Genomic DNA, 26,582 nt, shown 5'->3' on the forward strand with positions numbered 1-26,582 from the left:
ACTTATGACGTGGGGGATGGTGCTGTATTGTTATTCTGAGACTACCAAGCACATAGAGCGGGATAAAGCTGACACACCATTATGGGAGGGCTGAGAGGATGTGCCTCCTCCCTGGCTGGCATGGGCCTCACCCCTACGTGGCCTGAGCAGGCCAATGTCTCACACATAGTGCTGATGGTGAAAATGGGCATTTTCCCCGGTCCTGAGGCCCTGACTCCCAGCCCTGAGGGGCTTAGGCCCACAGCCAGGGCACCTTCTGGAGGGAGGCCATGTGGCTTCCTCAGGGGACTTCTGAGCTGGGCCCAGGATGGGCAGGGGCAGTGGGGCTAAGCACTCAAGGAAGCCCCGTCCTAACTTGACTGAACATTGTCCTTCCCAGTCAACCCCAAGGATTCTTCCCACCCCAAATGATGGAGTAGGGAGTCTCACGTCCCTGAAGGGAGGATGGGAAGCTCCTAGAGGTTCCTGGGGGCAAGGGTGACTGCCCATAGTCCCCAACTCAGGCCACATGGGGGGTCCAAGACCCAGGAAGGAAGGCCATCTGGACTTCGCCCCTCCCTAGATGGGTGACCTTTAGCAAGTCATTGAGCCTTCCCAAGACTCAGTCTTCGCCCTATAAAATGGGGATGCCATGCCATCATGGGGCGGAAGCAAGGATTACCATCTGAGACTGCATTCCCCATTCCAGCCTGTCTGTCCCTCAACACTGGGCCCAGCACTCTGGCCAGTGTGGGTACTCACACAGGGCAGAGGGAAGCGCAGGTTGGTCAGGTCCAGCCCCTTCTTCACGGGCACAGTCACGCGGTTGGGCAGCACCAGGTGGGCAGCGATGAGGTCCTCCAGCAGGCTGTCCGACACCTCACTGGGGAGAGCGGGCACAACCAGTTGTGGAGGAGCGGCACTACCTCCCCCAGGCCGCCTGCCCCTCCACCCATCTCTGGAGCTGGACCCAGGAGCAGAGCTTGCTGTGGTGGGCCCTGCCTGGGAGAGCGCCTGACCCCTCCAATCCTGCTCTGTTGTCTGAGGCATCACAGCATGCTAGCTCAGAGTGATGACCTGGAGCCTGTGTTAGAATCTCAGCTCTACCACCACGATCTGTGTGACCTTGGGTAAGTCGCTAACCTCTCAGGACCCATTTCCTCATCTCCAAAATGAAGATAATCGTGCCTACCTCCTAGGTTGTTCTGAGGATGAGTTAATACGTGTACAGAGCACAGTAAATGCTAGGTAAGCAGTCGTGTCAGCCCTTCCATGCCCTGACATCTTATCCAAGTCCTCTTAGTTCACTGCCTGACTCCATCGCAGTGGGGGGCAGGGACAGGGCCTAGCACAGGACCGGCACACAGCAGGCGCTCACTCCGTATTTTCTGAACGGAGAATGTGTGACTGGATTCTCTGCATCCGGGGGCCAAGAGCAGTGGGATGTCCCTGGTGAGCGAGCAAGTGGCGCTCCCGCAAGTGGGGGCAGCTGCCTGAGCCTGGCGGGCTAGCTGCCCTGGCTGGTCCAACCGCCCCTCCCTCCTGGGGAGGGGTGTCCACAAGGGGCTGGAGCCCTTCTCTGCTCCCCTCGGGGGAAGAGCCCCCAGGAAGGTGGGATTTCCCAGACCAGCTCCTCCTCACTGGCCTCTGCTGTGACAGCCACCCGCCCACGTCTGTATCTGCCACCACGGCTGGGGGAGGCCACATGGGCTTCTCACCACACGCTTGGGTCGGGGAGGGGGTGGAGTGAGGATGAAAGGAGGACACTCGTGTGTGTCCACACCCACTGAGCCACCACCACACACACCATAGTGTTTTCCCAGGGACCCCAAGATAGAGGAACCAGGCTCCCCTTTCACTGAGGAAGAGCCCAGAGAGGTGAAGTAACTTGTCCAAAGGCACACAGTTGCTAAGTAACAGAGCCAGGAGCCTGGTCTGGCTGGGTCTGGTTCCAGGGCCCACGCTCTCTCAGTGCCCCACACGGCCTCCTCTAGGACAGCTCATGTGAGGACAGCTCATCTGAGCGGAGCTGCTCGCCCCTGCTCACCCACCGTGTGTGTGTGCATGCGTGCGTGCGTCCTGGGCGCGGTGCCTGCCCACAGAGGCCAACCAACACTGTTACCTCCCATTCTTGCTCCAAACACACCAACACATTTTCCTCCGGAGTGGGAGGGCCTGGTGCCTACCCCGAATCCTCACACAGAGAGCGGGGAGGGCGGGCACAACCACTGTGCCGCTCCAGTCCCTGACCGCACAGCCCTGGGGTGTCCCATGTTTGGGATCTGCCTGGCGGCTCTCACAGGCACTTACTTGATTCCAGGCGCATCCAGCAGGTTGGTCAGGCCTGTCCAGTTGATCTGCAGGTGCTGCAGGGGCAGAGGGAAGCTGTCAGGCTGGAAGGAGCCAGAAGCCCAGGGCTGAGAACCCTCGGCAGGGGGGTCAGGCAGGTGAGGCACCTCCCAGTCCTGCTCAGGCCTCGGCTCGGGATGGGCCGGGGCTGTGAGGCCTGCCGCTTCCCTGCCAGGACCCCCTCAGGAGTGGGCCAGTGCACGGGGCCACAGGCTGGCCTGGACTCAGGGAGGTCTGAGCTATAGCCTCCTCTCCACCTCCGACTACTCGTGTGAGCTTGGCAAGCTACTTCTCTTAGCTGTTCTAGGTCTTGGGGAGAGCAAGCTGCCTAAGATGACAGGAGACAAGGAGTGGGAAGTGCCCAGGTCCAAGTGGGCTTGGGCAGTGTCCATTCTTGGGCTCAAAGCCAGTGCCTGGGGTCCAGCAGGCAAGGGCTTACTTGCAGCGAGTGGCAGGCCTGCCCCTCGTCCCTGGGACTCACCGGCTTTTGAAGGAAAAACATGGTCACGGCCCCCACAAAGGGCTTGTCCACCAGGAGGGGCTCCAGGATCACCCGCAGTGTGCCCTGCAACTGGAGAGGCACAGAGGGCCCGTGAGGGACTCCAGCCTCCCTTCTTCCTACACCTGTCTCATTCATGCCCATGCCACCCACAAATGTCAGGGCCACCTGCTGTCACAGCAGGGACTACACTCGGGGAAGAGAAGCCTGCACACGGCTGCCACCCCTTTGCCAGGTACTCAGGGGCCATGAGCCGGCCCTCGCTGCCTTCCGCTGCTGCGGGGCCTGAGGGGCCTGCGGCCTTGCCAGGCCAGCAGGGCCCCAGGAGCGCTTTCCAGCTCCCACTCAGCTCCTCTGCTCCTGCTATGAGAATTTCCACCTCCTCCACCCACCTCAGTTTCTAAGCACTGGCTCTGCACCACTCCATGGCAGAACCTCTCCCTTCCCTGGGCAGCCGAAGCCTCTCTGGGGGGACTTTACAAACAGCAGCAGGCGTGGGGCTGTGGGGCTGAGCGGCAGGCTGGTGAAGCTCAGCCACTACTTCTTGGCCATGTGACCTCGGGCCTGGAGTCCCTGGATCACCACCAGCCTCTGTGTTTGGTGTCATCATCCCCTTCCACAGCCTGCTCCAGCGTGAGCCTGCTCCCCCTGCCCTAACTCCACCCTGGCGGGGTTGAGGGGCAGTCCTGCCGGGCTCCACCCACCTGGATCCCGTTCACACCAGCCTGGATCTTCTGCAGCTCCACGCTGATCTCACAGTCCCCGACGTAGCTGAAGGTGGGGAGGGAAAAGGAAGGTGGAGGAGGGGCACGTCCACCACTCAGAGAGGTCGGGAAACTTGCCCAGCGCCACCCAGCCCAAGCCCAGGCAGCCAGCCGCCAAGCCTGAGCCCTGCATCACCCGGATACAGCCTCCTACCGGCCTCAGCCTTTCTCGGCTCTGCACAGACACGGACCCAGGTGCCTGCACCCAGGTGTCCCCTGCACATCCCCACCTCTGGCCACGAGGGCAGTGACTCTGGGCACCACCTCGCCCCACGACACCCCACAGATGCGAAGGAGGGGCTCTTGGTGAACACACTGGCCCCCCCCGCCCCGCTCTCTCCGCCACTGCTGTGGCCCTGCCCCGTCTCTCCTCGCCAAGGACACAGAGCAGCCCCGCAGCTCACATCCAGCCATTCCCCCAGTTGTTGCTGGGGTGGTGGAGGTGGGCAAAGGGAACAAGGGCTCAGAGCCTGGGCCCAGCTGGCGGCTCTGCCAAGTGATGGGCACAGGGAGCCCAGGATGGGTGCCCTTGAGGGTAAGATCAGGAGACCTGTCAAAGGACTGAAGGAGAGGACTAAGGGGAGGGAGAGGGCGGCCCCCAAATACCTGCAGGACACAGGCAGAGGAGCCTGATGTCACAGAAATGCTGCATGCCCCCTGAAAGGGGAGGGGGACCCAGGGCCACCTGAGCTGACTGGGGAGCTGGGTGGGTGGGCCAGATGACCTTGACATGCCCCAACTATTCATACAAGGATCTTGTGGCAGAGCCTTGGGGCCAGGAGTGCCCACTAGCCATCACCATCCCAACACACTTGAGACCTGCCCCCAAATGGGGATGGGTGTTCCCAGGGCTGACTCCTGTCATCCCAGTGTGCTCTCAGTGCCAGCCTCTGGGCTAAGGACAGGAAATATGAGACACCAGAAAGGAACGGCAACATTCTGGAACTTCAGGAGTCAATCCTTGGTCCTTTAAAGCACAACTCGAATCTTACCACCTCCAGGAAGACTTCCTGGATTGAATCTGCCTTCTCTCCACCTCAAGCCTATGACAAGCCTCATTCAAAAGAGGAGCCCTTGCTCAACCGACTGAACTAGTCACTCACGTGTCTTTGCATCCTTCAGTTTTTCTCAAGTACCACAGAGCCCAGTTCTCCCACTGGTCTCTCACAGCCTGTGCTCAGAGCTCTCTGCGCTTCCCCACATCTTTCTGTCACACTTACTTCCCCTTGCTAATCCTCTCTGAGGCAGCTGGTCTGACCTTCCAGGTGACCTGGCCCTGGCCTTACGAAAGCTCTGCTGCCTGGGCCTTGGCACCAAAGCATGCCTGGTGCCTGATCTGGCGGGAGAAGCCAGGCCTGGGCTGAGGGGTCAGACAGCGGTGGCTCCCCTGGGACCACCCACTCTCCTGACACTCCTCCCTGTCCCAAGCAGGGACCCTGTGCTCCAGCCTGGGGGCGGGGGGTACGTGTGCTGTGAGGGGCTTTCACAGCCTGAATTAGGCTGTATGTGCTACTCCATCTTCAAACTGGCTGTTCCCAGTGTCCCCGCATCCCGCGCCGGCCCCACGGCAGGAGGGCTCACCATATCTGCAGGTCCAGAACCACCTGTCTTCGGTTGTGCTTGCTGGCGTGCGCCTTGACGCCGTTGACCCTGGGGCACTGGGAGAGAGGCCGGAGGGCAGGGTCGGCAAGGGGCCTGGCACCAGGGACAGCTGCAGGCCCTGCCCAGCACTGGGCTTTGTCCACAACCACCAACGTGACCACTGCACTCCCGGGATGAGGCACAAACACAGAAACCCACCCACAGCCCCGTTCGTCCTTGGCATCCCGATACTTCCCTGCCGAGAATGTGCACCCTTCTTTCTCCCTCTCTTCCCACAGGTATGTACTGAGAACCTGCTCGGGGCCAGGCCGGGACTGCAGAGAAGGCAAGAGAAGGCAAGGAGCAGCCCAGCAGAGGAGACAATGGGGCGGGGGTGGGGGGTACAGGATGAGGTGCAGCCTGTGCTGCCAAGTGGGGGTCTGGGGACTTAGGAGCACCTCCCAACCCAGCTTGGGGTGGGTGGAGGTTAGTGAAGGCTTCTTGGAGGAGGAGGCATTTAAACAGTTCTGGCAGATGAGCAGAAGTTGGCCCCCTAAGGGCAAGGCAGGATCCCTGGCTGAGGGATCCAACCCTAAGAACTGAAGTGCCCCACGCCAGGGCCACGGTCCCCAGCCTCAGGCCATGGCTGAGCTCCTAGGTGATTGTTCTCCCCTCTCTGCCCACATTCTCCTCCTGTCAGGCGGCACTGGAATGGGGTCTGGTTATTATTTATCAAGAATAAAAAATAAATTTCACTGAATTTGAGTTAGTGACATGCACGCTGAGGTGGTGAGGGGTGAAGTTCACTGATGGCTGCAATTTAATCTGGAACGCATTAAAAAAAAAAGACGAGAGGGACAGAAGCACAGATATGTACTAACGTAAATCAGGTTAACAACTGTACAAGCCAGATGGTTCACAGACTAATGCTCCCAATTTTCTTGTATGTCTGAAATTTTTCATAATAAAATTTTGGAGAAAAAAATTCAATCAACCTTACTAGAAGAAAAATTCCATTATCTTTCTACTCTCTCCATAGAAAGTGATACTTACAAATGCATTGTCACATGAAAAGGTTATCAAAAAGTTCAAAGCCAAAAATGCAGGGAAAAAATTATTATAGGGAGATGTTGAGCAGTTAACTACAATGATTATGTAGTTTTTCCAGAGTTTGTGATATTGTCAGCTTTTTTAAATGTGTAACTTGCTGGGATTTATTTTCTTATTCTTCCCCATACTTATTTAATATTCATTTTTGTCCAAATTTTACATGTTTAATTTTATATTCTCTTTCTTTAGGAGGGCTCCCAGAACTGTAGATGCTTCAGGCCACGCGACACTCAGCTCTGCCCTGGCCCCCAGGGCCTTGACGGTAAAGACCAGAGAAGCCAGAGGAAGGCTGGGGGGCAGGGGAGGACCCTGACTGAACGCCGCCCCCCCCACCCTCCCCCCACGGCCTGGAGCGGTCTGCGGCACCTGTGAGAGCTCGGCCCCACGATCCCCATCTGCAGAAAGGGGTCCTGGGGAAGGCTGCCCGCCCAGAGGCCCCACCACCGAGAGGAGGGGTCACTACCGTCTGAGCATCTGCTCTGTGCTAGGCAGGGCGGCCCTGGCCCAGGGCTCCCAGTTAGGTGGGGAGCACCAGGCTGGGATCTGGCCTCGCTGGCCCACTGTGACTCAACAGCCATGCAGAGTGGCCCTGAGGCCAGGCCTGTTAGTCACGCTTCACAACCACCCTCCTTCCCTTTTACAGATAAGGAAACTGGAGCTCAGAGAGGTTAAGTCACCAGCCCAAGGTCATCACAGCACCGAGTGAAGTTGGGCATGGACATGGGAATAGGAGGAAGCTGGAAACACTCATGGGCATGAAGGAAGGGGGTGTGGCAAGTGCACTGGGTGCTCACCAAGCCCAGGAAGGTCACATGAGGAGTCCTCTGTGACTCCCTCAATGGAGAGGAGGGCAGAGGAGGGGGATGGGAGAGCCAAGGGGAAGTGGGACGAGCCAGGACATGATGGGCTTTGAATGCCAGGACCAGGAGTCAGGTATTTCTCCTGCAGGGCTGGGGCATCTGGTCAGCCTGCAGGTCCCCCGGCCAAGTTCTCCTGACATAAAATCATCCCTTAGGATCAGCCACCCCTAGGCCTGCTGATGCTGCTGGTGAGGGATGGCTCTCCAGCAGCGCCACATTCCACAGGCATCACCAGACAGCGGCCCAGCCAAGCAGGCTCTGCTATAGACACAGCAGTCTGCAGGCCTGCTGGCTCTCAGCCTGCTGAATTCTTCAAATACCAACCCAGACATCACCCCCTCCCAGAAGTCCTCCCTGACTGCCACAGCCCCACACCTCTCCACTTCTGAATTCACGCATTCCTCCACCTTCGCGCGGACACTGCCACATTGTCATCCACCAGTTTATGTGTCTGCCTCCACAGCAGAACAGTGACCTTCCTACAGGCAGGGGTACAGCCACACCCATCTCTGTCTATGGTGCCTCACACACAGCTCAGTAAGTCGCACGTGAATGAAACAGGGAAGGAACAAATGAACCAACAGACGCTGGAACAAGCCAGTCTTGGCAGAGTCTGAGTGGCATAAACTGGAATCTGCAGGGCTCAGGCATGCCTGATCCACCCCCCACCTTGGGGGGCTAGCGGGGCAGGGCTGGGCACATGCCCTGGGGCTGGCGGACAGCTGGCAGCAGCCTGGCCCGCATTCTGACACCTGTTTGCTCCAGAGCCGCCCAGATGCCCACACCTCTGATCTACCGGGTGGTGGACATCACGGTGCTTCTCTGTCTGGGGGATGCATTTCCAGATGATCAAAATAAGATCCATCTCAATGTAGCACTCAGGGCAGGAGGATGGAATAAGAAGCTCGGTCTAGAACAGGGACATGGCATTAGGTATGTTAAACACAAACTTCTTTTATCCTAGGTCACCTACCATCTTCACAGAATTAGTCGGCTTGTCACACTGACTGCCAGGGTCAGTTAGCAGAGACTCCTACACTGCTGTGAGGCCCCGTCTCCCTCCACGGAGGTGTGCCTGCCGGCTGAGGCCTGAGGTCAGCAAGTGTGACCTGTGCATCTTTGTATCTGGCTGGCTTCCACCGCATGGCGTGTTTTCAAAATGTTGCTTAAGAAAAGCGGGCTTATTCCCACCTCTCCTTGCTCTCTCTGAGCCAGGCTTCCTCAGAACCTGCAGAGATGGTGGTGCTGGACTAGCGGATGAGGGGTCTATACTGAGGCCGAGGGGCTGGGAAGGGCAGGTGGGGTTGGGCCCCTGTGAGGTCCAGTGGGATCTTTCCAGTCGCGTGCATGAGCAGGGGCAGGGGGCGGGGACAGAGAAAAGACTGCACAGCAGGTCCAGGCTGCCCTTCCCGAGAGCACCGACCTTCTGTCCGAAGTAGAGCTTAGTGAAGGTGAAGGTCCTCAGGTGGGCGCTCTTCTCCCGGATCTTGGGCTCGAGTTTCTCCCGGAACTTGTTTTCGATGATCATGCTTAGGTAGGGCCAGGTCTGGGAGATGATCTGCGAGGACAGGAAGAGGCCCCTGGCGGTCAGGCCTGTGCCCCCCACCCCAGACCCACGGCTGCTCAGGACTACCTGGCCCCCGGAGTGGGGTCCCAAGGCCCTTACGCTGCAGCACCCATCTGCCTGCCTGCCCACCCATCCGTCCCTCTGTCCATCAAGCATCGCATAACTACAGCAGTGGTTCTCACTCTTGTGCAGGCAGCGGGACCCCAAGATTTGGTACCATTTCGCAGAGCACAATGAAACAGTCATTCACGAAACTCAGTATTATGAAGCCCTTTAGTTCTGTGCTAAAACGTAAGCTATCTGAATCAACATGGTGGTGTAAACAAGAAGTAGCAGGTGTCAGAGGTTTAAGAAAAAAAATCACAGGAGAGAAACAAATTGTTTCCTGTGGATTTAATTTTTTTTCTAGTAATCAGGAAAGGCCGCCTCCAGCTGATTTCTGCAGCAGAATGACCTATGGCTCTGGTCTGGGAACCAAGCATGGACCTGGGGAGAGGGAGGGTGCCAGAGAGATGGAGCCTGGTGGCAGGAGATGGGGATCAGAGAGGGGTATGGAAGGAGGGGCAGCCGGCCGCTACGTTCTGTTTGGGGCAAACACTTCTCGCTCTTCCTTCTCTCGAACTTGGGGCCCCAGTTTAAAGATGCGCCTCCCCCTCCTTCCCGAACCCGTAATCAGAGGAACCTGAAAGCAGTGAGGTTTCAGGGTTTTCTTGCCCCCATCTCTCTCAGGGGCCTCTGCAGGGACTGGTCCCATCTTCCTGTCTTGCTGCTTGGTCATCTACCAAATGCTTTTGAGTACGAGGCTCTGTGGGACATACTCGGTACCCTAGTGTGGCCCATCTACACAGCTGTTCCCCCATCCATGCCCCAAGCTGAGGGGGAAGCCTCACCCCAACGGTCACACATCTCCACCTTCTGTGGGCCTGTGTGTTAGTGCAAGAAAGATGTCGTGCACACGGGGACCCGTGACCTAGACACACATGCAGGAAGAACTCCACTCGGGGACACAGCACAAGGTTTGTCCCAGAGGCCCTGGGCCCTGCATTAATCCACAGAAATCCGGTCACTCCTCTTAAAGCAGTAAACTACTCCCTCCAAATTTTACCCAGAGGCTGGTAACAGTTTTTGATCCACTCAGCAGTGACATTTCTGGTAACATGAAAATACCAACCTTAGATCAAAAACCATCAGGAAGTCAAAACCATCAAAAAAGTCATCAAAAACCATTAGGTATTTTTTTATACCTAACCTAAGTCATTTCTGCTACAGGCCAAGCTTCTATCCAGAACAGAGGCAAGGTTTGTGTTAGAAAAAGTCCTGAGTGAGGAGACTTTCGGGGGCTGGTACAGGAGCCTTCACATTTAGGGCCAGGCTTGGGCAGATCAGGCAGGGCAGATCTGGTTCCTCATCTGTAAGGGAGGGTGGGACCTGGACCCCTCCCCCATCTAGCAGCAGAACCCCCGGGGGGAGTCCCCTTGAATGACCTAACAGCAGAGTCACTGAGATAATGACAGTGGATGATGTCAGCGTATACCAGCCTTCAGGATGTGCCAAGCACTATGGTGCATTAATTACCTCATTAATCCCCACAACACCCCACAAGGCAGGGACCATAATTATTCCCATTGCACAGATGAGGGAACCAGCCCTGAGAGGTTAGGCAACCTGCCCAAGGTCACACAGCCAGCACTGGTGTTTGTGGGCTGGGAACCAGGTGAAATCCAGCAGCAGCTGTCACCGCATGGCCTTCCTCTCCCCAGGAAGCACTGGTCTTTGCCTGGTGGGCCACTGGAGGGTTGCATTTTTCTCTGTATTTTCTAACTTTTCTGCTGCGGCCATGCTTTAATTTCACAACTGAAACCAAAAAAATTTTTTAAAGAAAAGAAAGCCTGTCTGGCGATGAGAAGAACCTGAGGGTGGGAGCCGTGAGAGACAGGCAGAAGGCCAAGGGCCATCTCTGCCCCTCCCGAGCAAGGTCACTGCCCGGATGGCCTGGGTCCAAGAGCCGCTCCGCCCCCATCAGGGCTGCGGGGGAGGACAAGGCGTGGGGGGGGAGGACAAGGCCTGGGGGGGGAGGACAGCCTGGCCTTACCTTGTTGGCCCACTCGACCCGCTCCACGTCCGGGAAGTGGATCTAAGGAACAGAAACCCGGAGAGGAAGTTAGACTCCCGCCCCCGGGAACCACGCAGGCAGCAAGGCTAGGCGTCCGCTCCTCCTCCTGCCCACACAGCGCCGGGCCTTGCCCTCAAGGAGCGCACCGTCCGGTGGCGCAGGCGGCAACTAACCAGACGGCGCCAACCAACCAGACGGCGCCAACCAACCAGACGGCGCCAACGCGCGCCGAACATTGACACCACGGAGAACGCCAGCTCGGCGCGGCCCGGCTCGGAGGCGCACGTGGGCGGTTCCGATTCTGGGGAGCCCGCTGCACCCTCCCCTCCGCCTCCAGCCCGCAGGCTGCAAGGCCGGGCTGGACCCGCTCCTTTGCTTCTGCAATCAGCCCCGCCTTCCCGCGGAAGCACAGAATCCCCACCGTGGGCAGCCCCCAGGGCAACTCCGAATTTGCTCCTTGCAGATTCTGTCCCCTTTATTGCTTTTAATGACACAAGTAATCGTAGCCTTTGTAGAAAAATTAGAAAATGTAGCTAAGCAAAAGGAAAAATACTTTATCAGAGAATGCCACCCAGTGATAACCGCCCTTAACGGGTTGATGCATTTCCTTCCAGTCTCTTCCAGAAAGTATGTGTAGTTTTCACAGAAATTGAGGTCACAGTGCTTTTCAGTAGCCTGTTTTTCACTTAACAATATATTGTGATTGTACTGACTCCAAAGGTAACTACTGCCAATTTGAAAGGCCAAAAAGGGCATCATGTCGTTTTCATTGACAACTGAGGAGAGGGGTGCCCCTCCTGAGCCGCCAGACGCCCCATCCAAGCCTGCCCCTCCCCAGCAGGGAGGCCCCTCAGGCCAGGTCCTGTAGTCACACAGCAGAGCTTCCTCCAGGTCGCAGCCCCCAGCCACTGAGCCTGCTGGGTGAGTCCTGCCACATCCCTCGGTTGGGCGGGGGTCCCCGAGGTGAAGTGACAATCCTGTTGGCTAACCTTTTCATGACATGATTCTGAGGGTGCCCAAGCTTCTCCCTTTCAAGAGCCTCAGTCTCCAAATATGTCTACTGAGTTTCTCATCCCTGCCCCCCAGAAGGTTCTCTGGGACGGACAGAGGGGTAAGAGTGTACAGGGCGTCAGGCACAAAACATGGGTCAGTAAAATGGTAGCGACAGCCATCACAGTGGCCATGCCCCAAGTCCCCTGAGCAGCAGGCCAACTGGGGATCAGATTCACGGTGGGCCAGGGTCCCCCAAGGTTGAAAAAGGGCCTGCCTTTCCTGTCCAGGGGCTCAGAAGGCTCACTGCCCGGGGACCGAGTACACGTGTTCATGCAGTTCACACACCTCGTGCACACCCACCAGGTGCCAGGCTCTGGGCCAGCTCCGGGAATGCCCTGAAGGCCCAAACACAGACCCTAGCCTGGACCACTTGCCCACAAGGAGAGCCATTCCTAAAGGAGGGGATAGAGCAATTAATTCTCTTAGGAGCAGTTTTTAGCAGGCTTGAAAGGTCAGAGGAGCCCAGTGCTTCTGAGACTCCTGGGACATCATGCTATTCTCCCAGCCTCAGTTTCCCCAGCTCTGGGCAGTGGTCCCTGCTAACTTGGAGAAGCATCTAATATTCCTGGGTGCTAAAGGAAAAATACTGCCTGGTTCCCAGAGGGGGAGCTGGTCCAGCCCTCAGGAACAGAGTGGGATGAGGGGGAAGGAATCTTGGGGGAAGAGGGGCAGGAGCTAGGGTCAGCCTGTCCAGTTCAGCGGGGAGAAGCAGCCTGTCCACCACACACATTCCGGCAGCTGCCCCAGGTCGGGTCCCAAGCTGGGTACCAGGCACGTGGAGGGCGAGACCCTTCCATTGCTCCCTATCACACTGCCCAGCACTGAGGGAAAAACTCCTGCACAGGCGCCCTGAGGGGGGCCCCGCTCACATCATGGCCTCGTCCCCCAGAGTCTCCCCTGAGACCTGTCAGTACAGCCACCTTGACCTTTTCCGTTCCCAACAAAGACCTGCACATACCATTCCCTAGGTGTGGAACAGACTTCCCTGCTCCATCCATCACCATCTTAGACTCCACTTTTTCAGGCAGCCCTTCCAGATCTCTCAAGTCGGGGATAGGTGTCTGCCGTTCCCCACCATGGCCTTTAACACAGCCTATTAGAGCTGCTTGGTCTTCCTGCCTCCTTATTAGACTGGAAGCTCTAGTGGGCTGACTCAGCCTGGTTCCCTATTAGTGCCTGTCCCTGGCATATGAATGTCTGAATAAATATTTGTGGAATGAATGAATGAATGTATGAATGAATGCAAGGTTGTTGCCCTCAAGGAGCTCCCAGGCTGGTGAGGAAGCAGGCTATCAACAGACCATTCTAGAACAGGATCAGCATCACGGTGGGGGGAGGGGCCCCCATAGAGGAGAGAGTTTGGTTACAGCTGGGCTCTCACTGGCACCTCTGCTCCTCTTCCGCCCAAGCCTGGACCCCTCCCTCTCCTCCTTCCATCCTAACCACTGCACTTCCCTCCTGCCCCTGGGCACACCTTATGTGCATACCCCTTCCACTCCCTGCCCCCCCCCCACAACCCCCACCCTAGGTGATTCTGCACCCTGGGAGCTGAGAAGTTCTGATCTGCTGGGCCCTGGAAAGGTGATCCAGCTTGGCGGGTTCAACCCTGGCGACACGTGGGAGCCAGTCAGACGAAGATTCCCGAGCTGCCTCACACGTACTGAATCAGAGTGTACCAGGGCGGGGCCTTCCAATTTATTTTTAACAAGCTCTTGGCATGAATCTGGCGTTCAGTCAGGGTTGGTGTGAGCTATCAATCCCTTGCATTAGGGTGACCCACACCCCCCTGACATGAGGACAGCACCGGAATGCCCAGGGCCCACACCGATTAAGTTTCATGGTGTCCCTTGGCCACCCACGCCTGTATTTGAGGCTCCTCATTCAGAGATTCCTCCAGAGAGCGAGTCTGAACCCCCTGAGAGAGCAGCAATTCAGATCAAGAAAGTAAGAGACCATCGCAGCACCCTATTCTGCCTTAGGCACCCTGAAGGCCGTTCCTAGTCCTGAATCTCAGCACCGGTCATCACTTCCCAGGGAGCCGGTACTCAGGAGCCGGCCACCTTCTCTGTGACTGCCCCTGACTTAGCCCTGGACCAGGGAACAAAGCCAGAGAGACGGATACTGTGGAGCAGCGACTCGCACCCCACGCTTCCTCAGTCTGACGCAGACAAATCAGTCTGTTTTTCCATTCTAACTGGTCTTTTTTGGATCTTTCCCTACTTCAAATTCTCAAAGTTATTCCACGGTTTTATCTACTGGCTTTATATTTTAGTTCTCGCATTTAGGTCTTCAATCTGCCTGGAATTTTTTTATAGTGGGTGAAATAGGCATATAATTTTATTTCTCTGCACACTCTCACTAAGGCAATTTTCCAACATCGCATACAAAAAGAAGAAGTCCAACTTTCCTCCTAACTTGTGAAGCTACTTGCCTCATAAATCAGCTTCCCGCATGTACCTTGGTGTGTTCTGGACTTGGCGTTGGCCTCCACGGGCTGTGTGCCTGTTCCTGTGTCACACCACTGTTTCAATCGCTATGGCTTTGCAGTACAACCTGGGGTAGGTCATTCCTCTCTTTTGCTTTTCTTTTTCAAGCTGATTTAGCTAATAGTAGGTATTCATACTTTCATGTGAATTTTAGAATCATCCTGTCGATCTGCCCAAAAAAATCCTCCTGGGGTTGTGATTGTTATATAGTCGTGTGCTGCATACAATGTTTTGGTCAACGACGGACCGCACATCTGATGGTGGTCCCATAAGGTTGGCACCATATAGCCTAGGTGTGTAGTATGCTATATACCATCTAGGTTTGTGTAAGTACACTTGATGATGTTTGCACAATGATGACATCACCTAACAACGCATTTCTCAGAGCGTGTCCCTGTCATTAAGTGACGCATGACTGTATTTTTGAATTTATAGATTAATTTGTGGGAGAACTGACATCTTTACAATATTAAGTTTTGCATCCATGAACAGAATATTTCCCTTTATTCAAATTTGACTGTATTCACATTTAGGATCATATACTTTTTCCTATAAGAGTCTTGTACATTTTTTGTGAGATTACTTTGTGGGTTTGCAGTTATTAAAAATGGTATTTCCAGGGCTGGTGCAGTGGTTGGGTTCACGCGCTCTGCTTCGGCAGCCTGGAGTTCCTGGGTTTGGATCCCGGGCACGGACCTACGCACCGCTTGTCAAGCCATGCTGTGGCAGGCACATAAAATGGAGGAGGATGTGCACAGATGTTAGCTTGGGGCCAGTCTTCCTCAGCAAAAAGAGGAGGATTGACAACGGATGTTAGCTCAGGGCTGGTCTTCCTCACACACACACAAAAAGGTATATCTGGGCAATGTTGTTGAAATGTGTTACAGTTCTAATTGTTCATTAATTCTCATAGGTTATTTATATACATTTAAAATCTCCAAATAATAATTTTTGTCTTCTTGCTCCCCATCTTATCCTCATTGGCATCTCGTTTGACTTCATTGGCCAGGACCTCTGCTGCTACCCTAGGCAGTAGTGGTGGTCGCGAGCAGCTCTGTCTTGTTCCTGATCTCCAAAGGAAGTTTCTCCATTAAGCAAGATTTTTGCTGTAGATTTTTAGAGGACAGCCCCTGTCAGATTGAGGAAGTTCTCTTCAATTCCTAAATTTCCAAGAACTTTCATTAGAAGTGGGTACTGCACTATATTCAATACTGTCTCAAATCTATTGAGATAATCATGTTATTTTTTTTGCCTTTCGTCCACTAATGTGGTCAACTTACCTGATGTTTCTTTCTAAAACAGAACCCTCTCTAGTTCCTGGGATAAACCCCACTAAAGTGTAATATACTTAGTTAGCCTGATAATTCGTTTAGGTTTTATACACTCACAATTCAAAGTGATACCTACAATTTTTGTTCTCGTATAGTTCATGTCTGGTTTTGGTTTAAAGATTTTACAATAAACTGTAAAATGAGTGGGACAGCTTTCCTTATCCTCCTATTTTCTGAAATAACTTACAAATATAGGAATTATCTGATCAATGAAGTTTAGTATATCTTACCTATAAAACCGTCTTAGCCTGAGGCTTTTGGGGATGGTAAATTACCATTTCTCTCTTTAGTAGTTAACGGTGTATTCAAAGTGTACTTACCTCTGATCTTGGTAATTTTGGCATTTATAGTTTTCTAGAAATGTATCTAGTTCATCTAAGTTTTCAAATGTATTGATATATAGTTGTTTATAATATTTTATTATTTTTGATGTTATATCTGTAATTATTTGTATGTTTTTCATTAAATATTCTATTTTCATCTTTTTCTATTTTTTCATGATCAAGCTTGACAAAGGTTTTGCCTATTGTACTCATCTTTTCAGAGAACTACCTTTAGTTGTTAATAATTTTCTTTCCTCTTTACCTTTATTTTAAAATTTTTGTTCATTTTCATCGTCATATTTATTATTTCTTTCCTTGTTTCTTTCATCTATATCTGTTACTCTTTTATGTTCTTAGAGTTGAACTCTGAGTTTTGGAGAGGAATCATTATTTTCAATTTTTCTTGTTTTATGATAAATAAATTCAAATTTATAAACTCCCCCACAAGTTTTGATGGTGTTTTCATGTTATTCAGCTCTCAGTTTTTTTGTAATTTCCATCATGACTTCCTCTTAATGATTTTTTAAATAATAATATTTTTAAATATCTAGATACATGAGATTTCTATAGCTATTATTGTTTCCTAATTTCATTTCTTTATTGTCTGAGCAGTCTGTAGGATGGTACTCATTGGAATATATTGACAATTCCTTTGTGGCCTAGTACATGACTAATTTCTAGGACTGTTCCATGTATGATCAAGTTATTAATCATGTCCTTTGAATATTCTTTGTCTTTGTTTACTCTTAGTCTGCTTATCATTTTCAGAGAGGAACGTATTAAAATTTCCAAGCCCAACTGTTGATTATCTATTTCTCCAAGCAGTTCTGTCAGTTATTAGTTTATATTTCAAGTTTATATTATGTGGTATATATACGGCCATGATTATTATATTATCTTCTTAATTATTGCTCCTTTTATGAGGATATAATATCCTTGTCTCTATGATATAGCTGAGTTATATTCTATTTTCTCTAATTTGGAAATTGCTACTCCAGCTTTCTTTTGTTTCGAAGTTGCCCATCCTATTTTCAACCTTTTTGAGTTCATGTTATCTCACATCATTTAATACTCACCTTAATCCCTTATTAGCCCCATTTTACAGATAAGAAAACTAAGGCTTGGGGCCGGCCTGGTGGCACAAGCGGTTAAGTGCGCGCGCTCCGCTGCGGCGGCCCGGGGTTCGCCGGTTCGGATCCCAGGCGCACACCAACGACGCACCACTTGGCAAGCCATGCTGTGGCAGCGTCCCATGCAAAGTGGAGGAGGATGGGCACAGATGTTAGCCCAGGGCCAGTCTCCCTCAGCAAAAAAAGAGGAGGATTGGCAGAGGTTAGCACAGGGCTGATCTCCTAACAGAAAAAAAAAAAGAAAGAAAACTAAGGCTCAGAGAGGTCACTTACAGTCACCAGCTGTGAAGTGTCGGCGCTGAGACGCGGATCCAGGTCTGTCAGACCAGAGCCTGCTCTTCTACGCCTCCCCACTCATCCCTCTTAAGAAGACCATACATACCACTCTGTTTTCCTCTTTCACAGAAAGTCCAATTTAGCGAGGATTGCGCTCACGGGACCTGAGCCTTCACTGGTAGGCTGTGCTTTATAGGTTACAAAGGGTATTCCACAGACACTTTCATTTGATCCCCCTAAAACTCCATAAGGTGACCAGCAAAGCTACGGTTATCCCCATTTTACAGAGGCGGAGAGGCTCAGAGACGAGTTAGTACTTGCCAAGATCACCCAGGTGACCAGAACCCACCTCATCTGCATGGGATTTGAGCCCAGCCTTCAAATCTTTTTCTCCCCCATTTTCTCCTCCCCCTCCTCCACCTGAAACGTCAGCATCTGAAGTTTATTTCTCAGTGTTCTTCTAACTATTCCCTGTGCGTTTAAAATTCCACCTCTGTAAGCCTCAGTTTTTTCATCCACAAGATGGGCACAATACTGCCAATTTCACAGAGTTCCTGAGAAGAGGCTGTAAAGGAGACAATGCCTGTAAGGTGCTCAGTCCCATTCTGGCTCAGAGTAAATGCTCCAGAAGTGGTGAGTGTTGTTGGCAGCTGTATAAAGACCCTGCAGGTGCAGACACTCTGACACCTTTGACCTCAGGTACATGCCAGGAACAAGGTCACCTGGGCTATGTGTCCAGTTCTGTCTGACCCAAAGCCCCACAAATTCTCTAGTGGGGCTCCTGGTGCCTGCAGCTCTGCCCTTTGGGGAACCACCGATAAGGGAGAATAGAAAATGAGGAGAGGATAACAGAGCCAAAGCGGCTGAGGCCAAGGGGAAGGACCAGACTCAATTGTTTCCTTGACCTCCGCTGATTGGCCAAGGGATGTGTGCCTGGGGATGAAGACCTGTGGGGCAGAGGTGAGGCTCTGCCCAATGGGGGTGCTCCATAGTGAGGCGTGGCAAAGGGACCAATCAGAGCCTCTGTGTCTCTCCCTCACTAGGTAAACAAAAAGAAGGCAGAAAAAGAAGATGGTGGCTCACTCCCGGGCTGTGTCCTAAAGTCTCTGAGCTTTTGTTCCAATTCCCCACAAGGCTGGGAGTCTCCAGGACCAGCTAGGGGGAGACATCCACACCACCTGGCAATGCAAAAGGCTAGACTCCTGGTCAGGGCCCTCAGAGATTCTGATTCAGGAGGACTGGGGCAGGGGCCTGGAAACCTGCATCTTTGACAAGCTCCCCAGGTCCTTCTGACCATGCTGGTGGAGGGTGTGGAAGAATGAGTGACAGGGCTCCCCAGGGTGGAGGACCTGCTCAGGCCCCGGAAAAAGGTGGCTCCTCTGCCCCCTGGGGCTCCTGACTAGGGCTTCAAAGTCACAGTCTATGTCTCCAGCTGTCATTCTGGGAGAACACTGTTTTGTCATCAAATTCTTACCAGCAGCCTATGGACTTCAATTCTTTGACAAAGGCAACCTCTCTTGTGCCATGGAGAGCAAGAGGAGGCAAGGGCTAGCAGGCGAACAACACTTCCAGTATCATGATTCTGCCTGGCTCCGGGCATTGCCGTTGCCCTAAAAGCCACTCCCACCTCATAGCTGTGTTCCTGAGCTGGGCATAGGAGTAGGAAGTGGAGCAGGGTCTAGTCCTGACTCACTTCCTGCAGCCTCGAGTCTCTTCTGATGCAGAGAAGTGAGACTATCAATTCCTGTGCTGCCCAGGATCTGCAATCATGATCCACAACCAAGAGAGACGATGGGTGTGAATCTACTTCTAAGTGGAGACAAATTCAGAGCAGGGTTTGTCCCAGCAGAAACATGAACACTACCCTCACTGATGTATCACAGGTGTGGGCATTTCCCCACAGCAGGCCTGGAAAAGTTGCCTGGGCCCATGGTCAAGTCAGCAGGATCTCAGATGCCTGCTGTTCCCCCTGTAGAACCCCTGAGAGAAGTTTACACAGATGGGCTCTCGGCCCCCAACTGAGGCCTGCCTAAGCTAACGCCTGTCTTGCTGATGTTAGTGTCCTTGGGCCGAAGCCTTCCAGGCAAAGTGGGCTAATATTTTAATGACAGCGTTTTCAGACATTATCAAGGGAGTGACAGCAATGAGAGCTTCAAGAGGAGAGATAGATTGTAAAGCAAATGCAAGTCTAAGTCAGAATTCCCGGCTAGCAGAGGCCACCAAAATGGCCCACATTGATGAGTCATCTTTAGCTGGTCACGTGCTTTACTTCTTCAACCCTTTAGGAAAAATGATTCACCGTAGTAGGAAATGGAGCTCGAGTGACAGCTGCATCCCTTCAGGTGGGCTGGGGTGGGGGTGGGAGGCGTGGGCAGGAGCCTTTGGCCACAGACCCTCTGAGGAGGCAGGAGGATTGGAGGCCTTCACTTAAAGGGCTTGCCTCTCACTAGGCAAATCCTGCTCGCTCCCTCTCACAGGGGCCGTAGCTCTTCCCATGGGAGCAGCCACGTCCAGACACACAGAGATACATGGACACACCTAGGCAGACACACACACACAGACATACACACCAACATATATACAGACACACAAAGACACACACACCCAGAACAACACAGACATCCACAGAATCACATGTACACACAAAGACACACACCCTTTTCACTGGGGGAAAAAAAAAGCCTCAGGGCCGCCCAGTGGCGTAGTGGTTAAATTTGCGAGTTCCACTTTGTTGGCACAGGGTTTGTGGGTTTGGATCCCAGGCGCGGACCTACACCACTTGTCAAGCCATGCTGTGGTGGTGACCCACATAAAAAATAGAGGAATGGGCCGGCCCTGTGGCTTGGTGGTTGAGTGCGCGCGCTGCAATGCTGGTGGCCCGGGTTCGGATCCCGGGTGTGCATCGAGGCACCACTTCTCCGTCCATCCTGAGGCCGAGTCCCACATACAGCAGCTGGAAGGATGTGCGGCTATGACATACAGCTATCTGCTGGGGCTTTGGGGGGAAAAAATTAAATAAATAAAATCTTTAAAAAAATAAAAATAAAAATAAAAAATAGAGGAAGACTGGCACAGATGTTAGCTCAGGGAGAATCTTCCTCGCCAAAAAAATAAAAACAAAAAGCCTCACGGCTCTTCTCCACTCCAAAGGGCATTCTTTTACACACACTGGGGCAGCCCACCCCTCCCCAGGCTCCGAGAAGAGAGGAGACCCCTCACTCTGGGTATCCTACACGGATGTCCTCCACAAGGAGGCTCTGTGGGTGCCTGGTCAGTGGTTCCTTCTCCACCAGAAAACGGTCCCTCATTTCACTCACTTTTCTCCTGAGGAAGCACAGCCTTTTTTCATTCCCTTTTTTTCTGTGTTCTTGGGAGGTAAACATTCAACCATGAAAACTGTTTTTAAATCTGCCCACTCTTCTGCTTAAAATTACCCTGCTAAAAGTGTTTTAAGGGAAATAATCACTTTGCCAACTTGAAACTCTGTCTAACGCTGTTCTAGAATCCACAGGCTCCTTAACGCACTAGCCCGCAAACCAGCCTAAGTCAGCTGGACCCAGCAGCAGCAGGACAACTGAGCAGATAAAACCCCAAAGGCAGGGATCAGCGACAGAACACTGGTGCCAGGAGCCTGTCACCCTGTGCTGAGGAGTAAGGGCTCGGAGCAGATAGGGACTGCCCTGAGCTGTCCACAGAGTCATTTTTTCAAGGAAACCTGAGAGTGATGGCAAGTTGCTGCAGAGGTCAATGATCCAGGTAGGTTTGGTAATGCATAGAGGTTAAAAAACTTATCCTCTTGCTTATCAAACTAGTAAAAGGCCAAAAAAGATAATACTCAATGCTGATAAGGCCACAGTGAGGACGGAAGGAGAAGCTTTAAGACGTTCATACACTTTGACACATCAGTTTAACGTGTAGGAATCTAGAGCATGGAACTTGAGAAGCACGGACTAAGATTTACATGGCAGACACTCACCATAGCATTCATGCAGTAGATTTTTATCGAGAGCCTACTACGTGCTGGGCCCTGAGAGAGGAGCTGAGGGTACAGAGATGCACAAGGAACACACCTTGCCTTAAAAGAATGTTCAGTCTGGAGGAAAAGTCAGACAAAAATAAGTGGGTGCAAATCAGCAGGAGAAGTGGAGTGATGGAGACTTGCTCGGGGTGCTGTGAGGCCTGCGATTGGACTTGCAGGAAGAGCCAAGGGAGCCAGACTGGCAGATCAGAGGGAGAAATTCCAGACAGACACAGGGACCACCACCCACCTCGGCCAGCCGCATGGACAGGGCCAACTTGGAAATAACGGAAATAATCGATGTTAGAGAAATGGGTAAGCAATTTATGGTATATTCACATTTAGGATATCACAATCCTTAAACATGTTTTTGAAGACTGTTTGTAATATAATGTTAAGAACATAAAAAATAAAAAGGAAGAAAAAAGGTACAAGTTTTTAAAAAATTGTTTGCATACACCTTCTATACAAAGGAAGTACAGCCAAATATAACGAGGTGTCTTATGGGGCGATTATAAATGCTTGTTCTAACTTTCACTTTTAGGCCGTTTTCAAATAACTCACTGTGGGAATATTTTTACTTTTATAACCAGAAAAAATACACTTTTAAGCAGTTTATAACCAGTTACTTAAAAAGTAAACACAACCTGGGCCAAGGAATGGAGTGTGTGATTCCAGGGTCTTGAGACATCCTGGGTCCTAGACAAGTTCCCTGGCTCTGACTCTGAGCGTTGGGAGGACTAATGACCTGGGCACAATAGGGTGGGACTTCTTGGGCTGGAGTGGCCCCCTGTGCTCCCACGGAGAGGGCCCCAGGGGGCCTGAGGGAGTCACATCTCATGCCCTTGGCTTGAAATGACAGGACTGTAAAGAGAATGGGGCTTTGTCCCTTTAATAATTCCCATGGACAGAAAACATCCTAACTCTCTCCACAGTTTGCAGGAGAGGAGGAGGAGGAGGGAAATCACTCTCTCAAGCACAGGTGAACACTTCGGGCTATAAGCTCTAGGCTTCTCAAGATTTAAAAATCCCTAGCACTCTGCCAGGAGAAGTAACTCTGAATGGAGAGGAAGCTGGGGCAGGAAGGAGGATGGGAAGGCCCCAGTCCCTGTTCCTCTGTGTAGTTGGGTTGTGGCCTTCATGGGTCATCAGGGGGCAGCTCACACCTCCCAGTGGCTCCCCCAAAGTCACTGGGGACATTCCCGCAGAAGTGCCGTCTCTGCCTGCTGTCCAGGCTCTAGGCCAGGAGGCCAATGGAAGCTGGTGGTCAGCTCTCCACACCTTTCTGCCCACTGGAGAGGGGGCCATGGCGGGGCAGGAGGATAGGGGCTGTCCCCCCCTTGGCCCTGCTCCTCACCTCCCAGGTGACCTCGAAGTTACTCAGGTCCTCAGGCCCTCGGCCTGGAGAAAAGGTTGCTGTGGACACTTGAGTCCCAGAAAGATTCAGCCCCTGTACATTACGCAACGAGCAGTCACCCGTGCGTTTGGGTATCATAAATTGCTGTCCCAGAATCTGCTCACCCCAGGATGAGAGGATGAGCTCAAGTGACCACACCTGTGGGGAACTTTGGGCCCAGAGTCCCCCATCCCTGCTGCGGCCAGCAACACAGAGGAGGGTTGCTCCTTCCTCCAAGGAGGCCTCCTGGGCCACTTCCAGCCTGGTTAGACCCTTCCCCCAGGCTCTCTCAGAGCCTTGCATGTCTCAGAACCTGTTCTCATGGCTCTGAATCTTCATCTAGCCGGGGGGTTCCTTGATGGCAGGAACCATGTGTCACTCGTGTCATGGGCCCGCCTGTAGCACTGTGCCTGACATCCTGCAAGCCCTCTGTAGATGTTTGCCAACTGAGTACAGGAATGAACACACGGATGCCTGAGCTCCCTGTGCTGGGCCTGGAGGGAGGAGGCCCACATTCTGTCCCTTATTGCTCAATGCTGGCCCGGGACACGATAAGTCCATGAAGCATCACTAAGACATGGGGCAGAGACCCAAGGGGCATGACTAAAACCTGCCATGCCTCTTCCTTCCTGAGGACAGGCCTGACTGCAAGCCAGATGAATGACCCCACAGGGCTGCAGGGACCTCACAGGTAAGAAGTCCCCCCACCAAGAAGTCCACGCCACCCCCAACCAGTCCTGATGTTTAAAAACAGGTTCCACGGCACTAGCTGGTGAGCTTCGTGGTCTAATTTGAGAGTGTCCAGCCTAGCTCAGCTGTCAGTGCATTCACTTCCCCTAATTAACCAAAGATCAGGACAGGACAGACCATGAGAGCCTGGGCCCTAGAAGACTGCTGCTCCACCCACAGAAAGAATGTCAAACTCTTGGCCCCAGGAGAGCAAAGCACTTGGCCCTGGCTGGGGGCCTGAATGGCTGGCAGGGAGGCTTGGAGGGGACCAGCATCCCAGAGACACTGTGAGCCTTGGAATGCCCACTGCTTTGGGCAAATGAATGGTTCACCTTTCCCCAGTGCTCACCTCAGCCAGCACCCTCAGGTAGACGGTAGGTAGGTGGGAAAGGCTGGGGAGCAGGGTCCTATGGGCATGTGGCACCACAGAAAGGCCAATTTGGGACTGATTCATGATGGCAGATCTTAGAGCTAAAAAGACTCTAAAGAACATTTCCTGAAACCTTGTCATTTTCAGAGGGGAATCAGGGACCCAGAGAAGGCAGGACCTTCTCAAGGTCCCCCAGTGAATGAGCATCAGACTCCAAGTCCATCCCTGCCACCACATCACATCAGTCCCCTCCCGCTCCCCCTAGCAGATTCACAAGGGTTAACTGTTCCCCACGGGGACAGGGAGAGCAAGTCTTGACTGACCTGAGACCACAGACAGATGAAACTACCAGGTTTCCTTTACGCTCTCTACCTGGCCTCAGGCCCTCATGCCCCAAACCATCCTGCCTGACCTGGAGCCAGGTGAGGCTCTCACCAAACTTCCCTCCTCACACCAGCCCAGCTGCGGCAGGAGCAAAACAAATCTGATACACAAACCAGTCATCCAGTTGAGCGCCGGTCAAGGGCTCAAGAATAACCTGAGAGTGCATGGAACAGTGAAGGGCCGACCCAGTGTGCGAATCCAGGAGGGCCGCCCGCAGAACTTCACCAGGGGCCCACACCGCGGGAGGTGGTGGGGCAGGGAAGCAGCAAAGTACCCCAAGAAGGGCCTTGAGGAGCCCGGAGCACGAGGAGCGGCTCTGAAGACCAGAAGGGCAGTGGTGTCTGCAGCACCACAGCTGGAATTCTGGACCTCCAGGAGCAGCCCAGGAGGAGCCAGGGACACAGGATGGAGCCTCACGGACGTGCTCTGCCCCTTCCTCCTACCTGCTGCACCCTCTGCAGTCACCCAGCTCCAGGGAGACACGTTTGCTGCTCGGACACTTGGTGATGGGTTTCATGTTAGGAAAAGGCAGAGTCAGGAGGCCTGGGAGACTGAGGCGCTACTGCGCCTGCCCCCACTGCGCACTCACGTGTGCCTGGCCCTGCACAAGCAGCTTCTCAGATGCTCAGCTCACCACAGCCGCGTGCAGACCTGAGCTTTCAACGCCTACAGCCAGGTGAATGGCGGAGTGGGGTTTTCCCCAGCTCGGTAGCATCGAGGGCTCCACTCTTGTCACTGTGCTGTCCACAGTCCCCAGCCCTGACAAGGAGGGCTGCCTGAGCAGGCTCTTAATTCCTTGAAAAATACATGTAAAAATTGTGTGCGAGGGACATTTGCATGTAAACAGTGAGCGGCAGCCGCTCCTCTGTTCAGAGGATGAGCGGCAGAGGCGCCTCGCCTTCTCTCTCCACGTGGCCACATTCACAAGACACGGGGACCCACAGGGTCTTCACTCGTGACCCCATTTAAAGCAGAAGGATCCTTTCTTCGGGCTATATCTTCCACGCAAGGGAACCAGTGCAGAAGCCGGTCTGTCTGAAGTTTGACCAGAAACAACCTCCTTTTACAGGTGTGGACGCTGAGGCCCAGTGAGGGAAAGCAACTTCTAAGGTCACCTGGAGGCAGCGGCGTGGAGCAATGTACTGAGGAGTCTAACGGGGCAGCAAAGAACTGCCCAACTGAGAACTGACTAAGAGTGGCCTGGCAGGGGCACGTGACGGCATCTCAGCTCCAGCCCAGACTGGCCTCCACCCCACAGGTGCTTGGTGCAAATTAGAACAAGGCGCGCTTTCCAAGCGGCACACAGCTTGACCAGCGGCAGGAGGGCTGGAGACTCACCCCACTCACCGGGGCTGCCGTACAGGGGACGCCGTGCCTGACTGTGCGAGGCAGGCGTGAGGGTCGTAGCACATACCAGGCCCTCGCGACCCTCAACCTTCCTTCAATCCTTGACTATTGGTTTGCCATCTGTTAATTTGTAAAAATATTTCTTGATACCAAAGGAGGTCATAAGCTATCAACCCCACTTCCATGCAAGGAAATCAGTTCTCAAAACAGGGAAGAGGGGCTGCTGAAAGGTTCACATATGGGGATACAGACACTCATGCTCCAAAATCGTAGGCAGAGGTCACGCTGCCGCCACCATACCCAGAGCCACGTCTCTCTCTGTCTTCACAAACAGAACGTGTTCCTCGGGAGGCAGAGAGAGAATGGGAGAAGAAGATCCACCCAAGTAGGTCCCAGGTTTTCCACATCAGCTGGGGCTTGGAAACCTTCATGAGGTGGGTCCAGAAGCCCACATTTACATCTATTTGCATGCTCTGCACAGGTGTTCACACAGACAACCTGCCTCCCCAGACCTGCTTCTCCTCTGGACTCCCATTCCCAGTAAGGGGTGCTCAGCTCCCCAATCAGAAAACCCCCTAGAAGACCCCTGGATCCTCCCCTCACACCAGTCTAGAGGCCACCAAGCACGTAGAGTCCCACTCCCGCACACCTCTTATCCTCTCCTCTCAGTCCCCACTACCACCACCTTTGCTTAAATCAGTTTTTCAACTGGTTTCTCTCCTCCAGCTCTACTCCTCCCTCCATGCTGTGTTTTACAGGGCCTTTCCAAAACCTTCCATAGGCTCCTTGCAGCCTTCAGAATCAGGCCCCGCCACCATCAAGCCTGCCACAACTTGGCCCCTGTCCATCAGCCCCATCGCACACTTCAGCTGGACCAAACCACCCGATGCTCCCTCATATACTGGCCACGCCTCCAC

General features: G+C 53.2%; 1 protein-coding gene across 4 annotated transcripts in view; it reads right to left on the bottom strand.

Moving 5' to 3' along the window:
- Positions 1 to 26,582, bottom strand: part of ESYT3 (extended synaptotagmin 3) — a 52,172-nt gene that overhangs the window by 23,057 nt on the left and 2,533 nt on the right. For 3 of the 4 annotated variants that reach the window (XM_087430502.1, XM_087430501.1, XM_004419321.3), the window contains exons 2-8: positions 10,802 to 10,843; positions 8,566 to 8,700; positions 5,173 to 5,249; positions 3,532 to 3,598; positions 2,810 to 2,899; positions 2,290 to 2,345; positions 742 to 862 (exon numbers count right to left, since the gene is read on the bottom strand). In XM_087430502.1, the coding sequence (XP_087286628.1) occupies positions 742 to 862; positions 2,290 to 2,345; positions 2,810 to 2,899; positions 3,532 to 3,598; positions 5,173 to 5,249; positions 8,566 to 8,700; positions 10,802 to 10,843 (588 nt within the window). The remainder of the gene's footprint in view (positions 1 to 741; positions 863 to 2,289; positions 2,346 to 2,809; positions 2,900 to 3,531; positions 3,599 to 5,172; positions 5,250 to 8,565; positions 8,701 to 10,801; positions 10,844 to 26,582) is intronic. The other variant, XM_087430500.1, reaches the window with a different exon arrangement.

This window comes from Ceratotherium simum, chromosome 5, assembly GCF_057802395.1.
Source record: "Ceratotherium simum simum isolate JZ-2026a chromosome 5, ASM5780239v1, whole genome shotgun sequence".
Classification (NCBI taxonomy): Eukaryota; Metazoa; Chordata; class Mammalia; order Perissodactyla; family Rhinocerotidae; genus Ceratotherium; species Ceratotherium simum.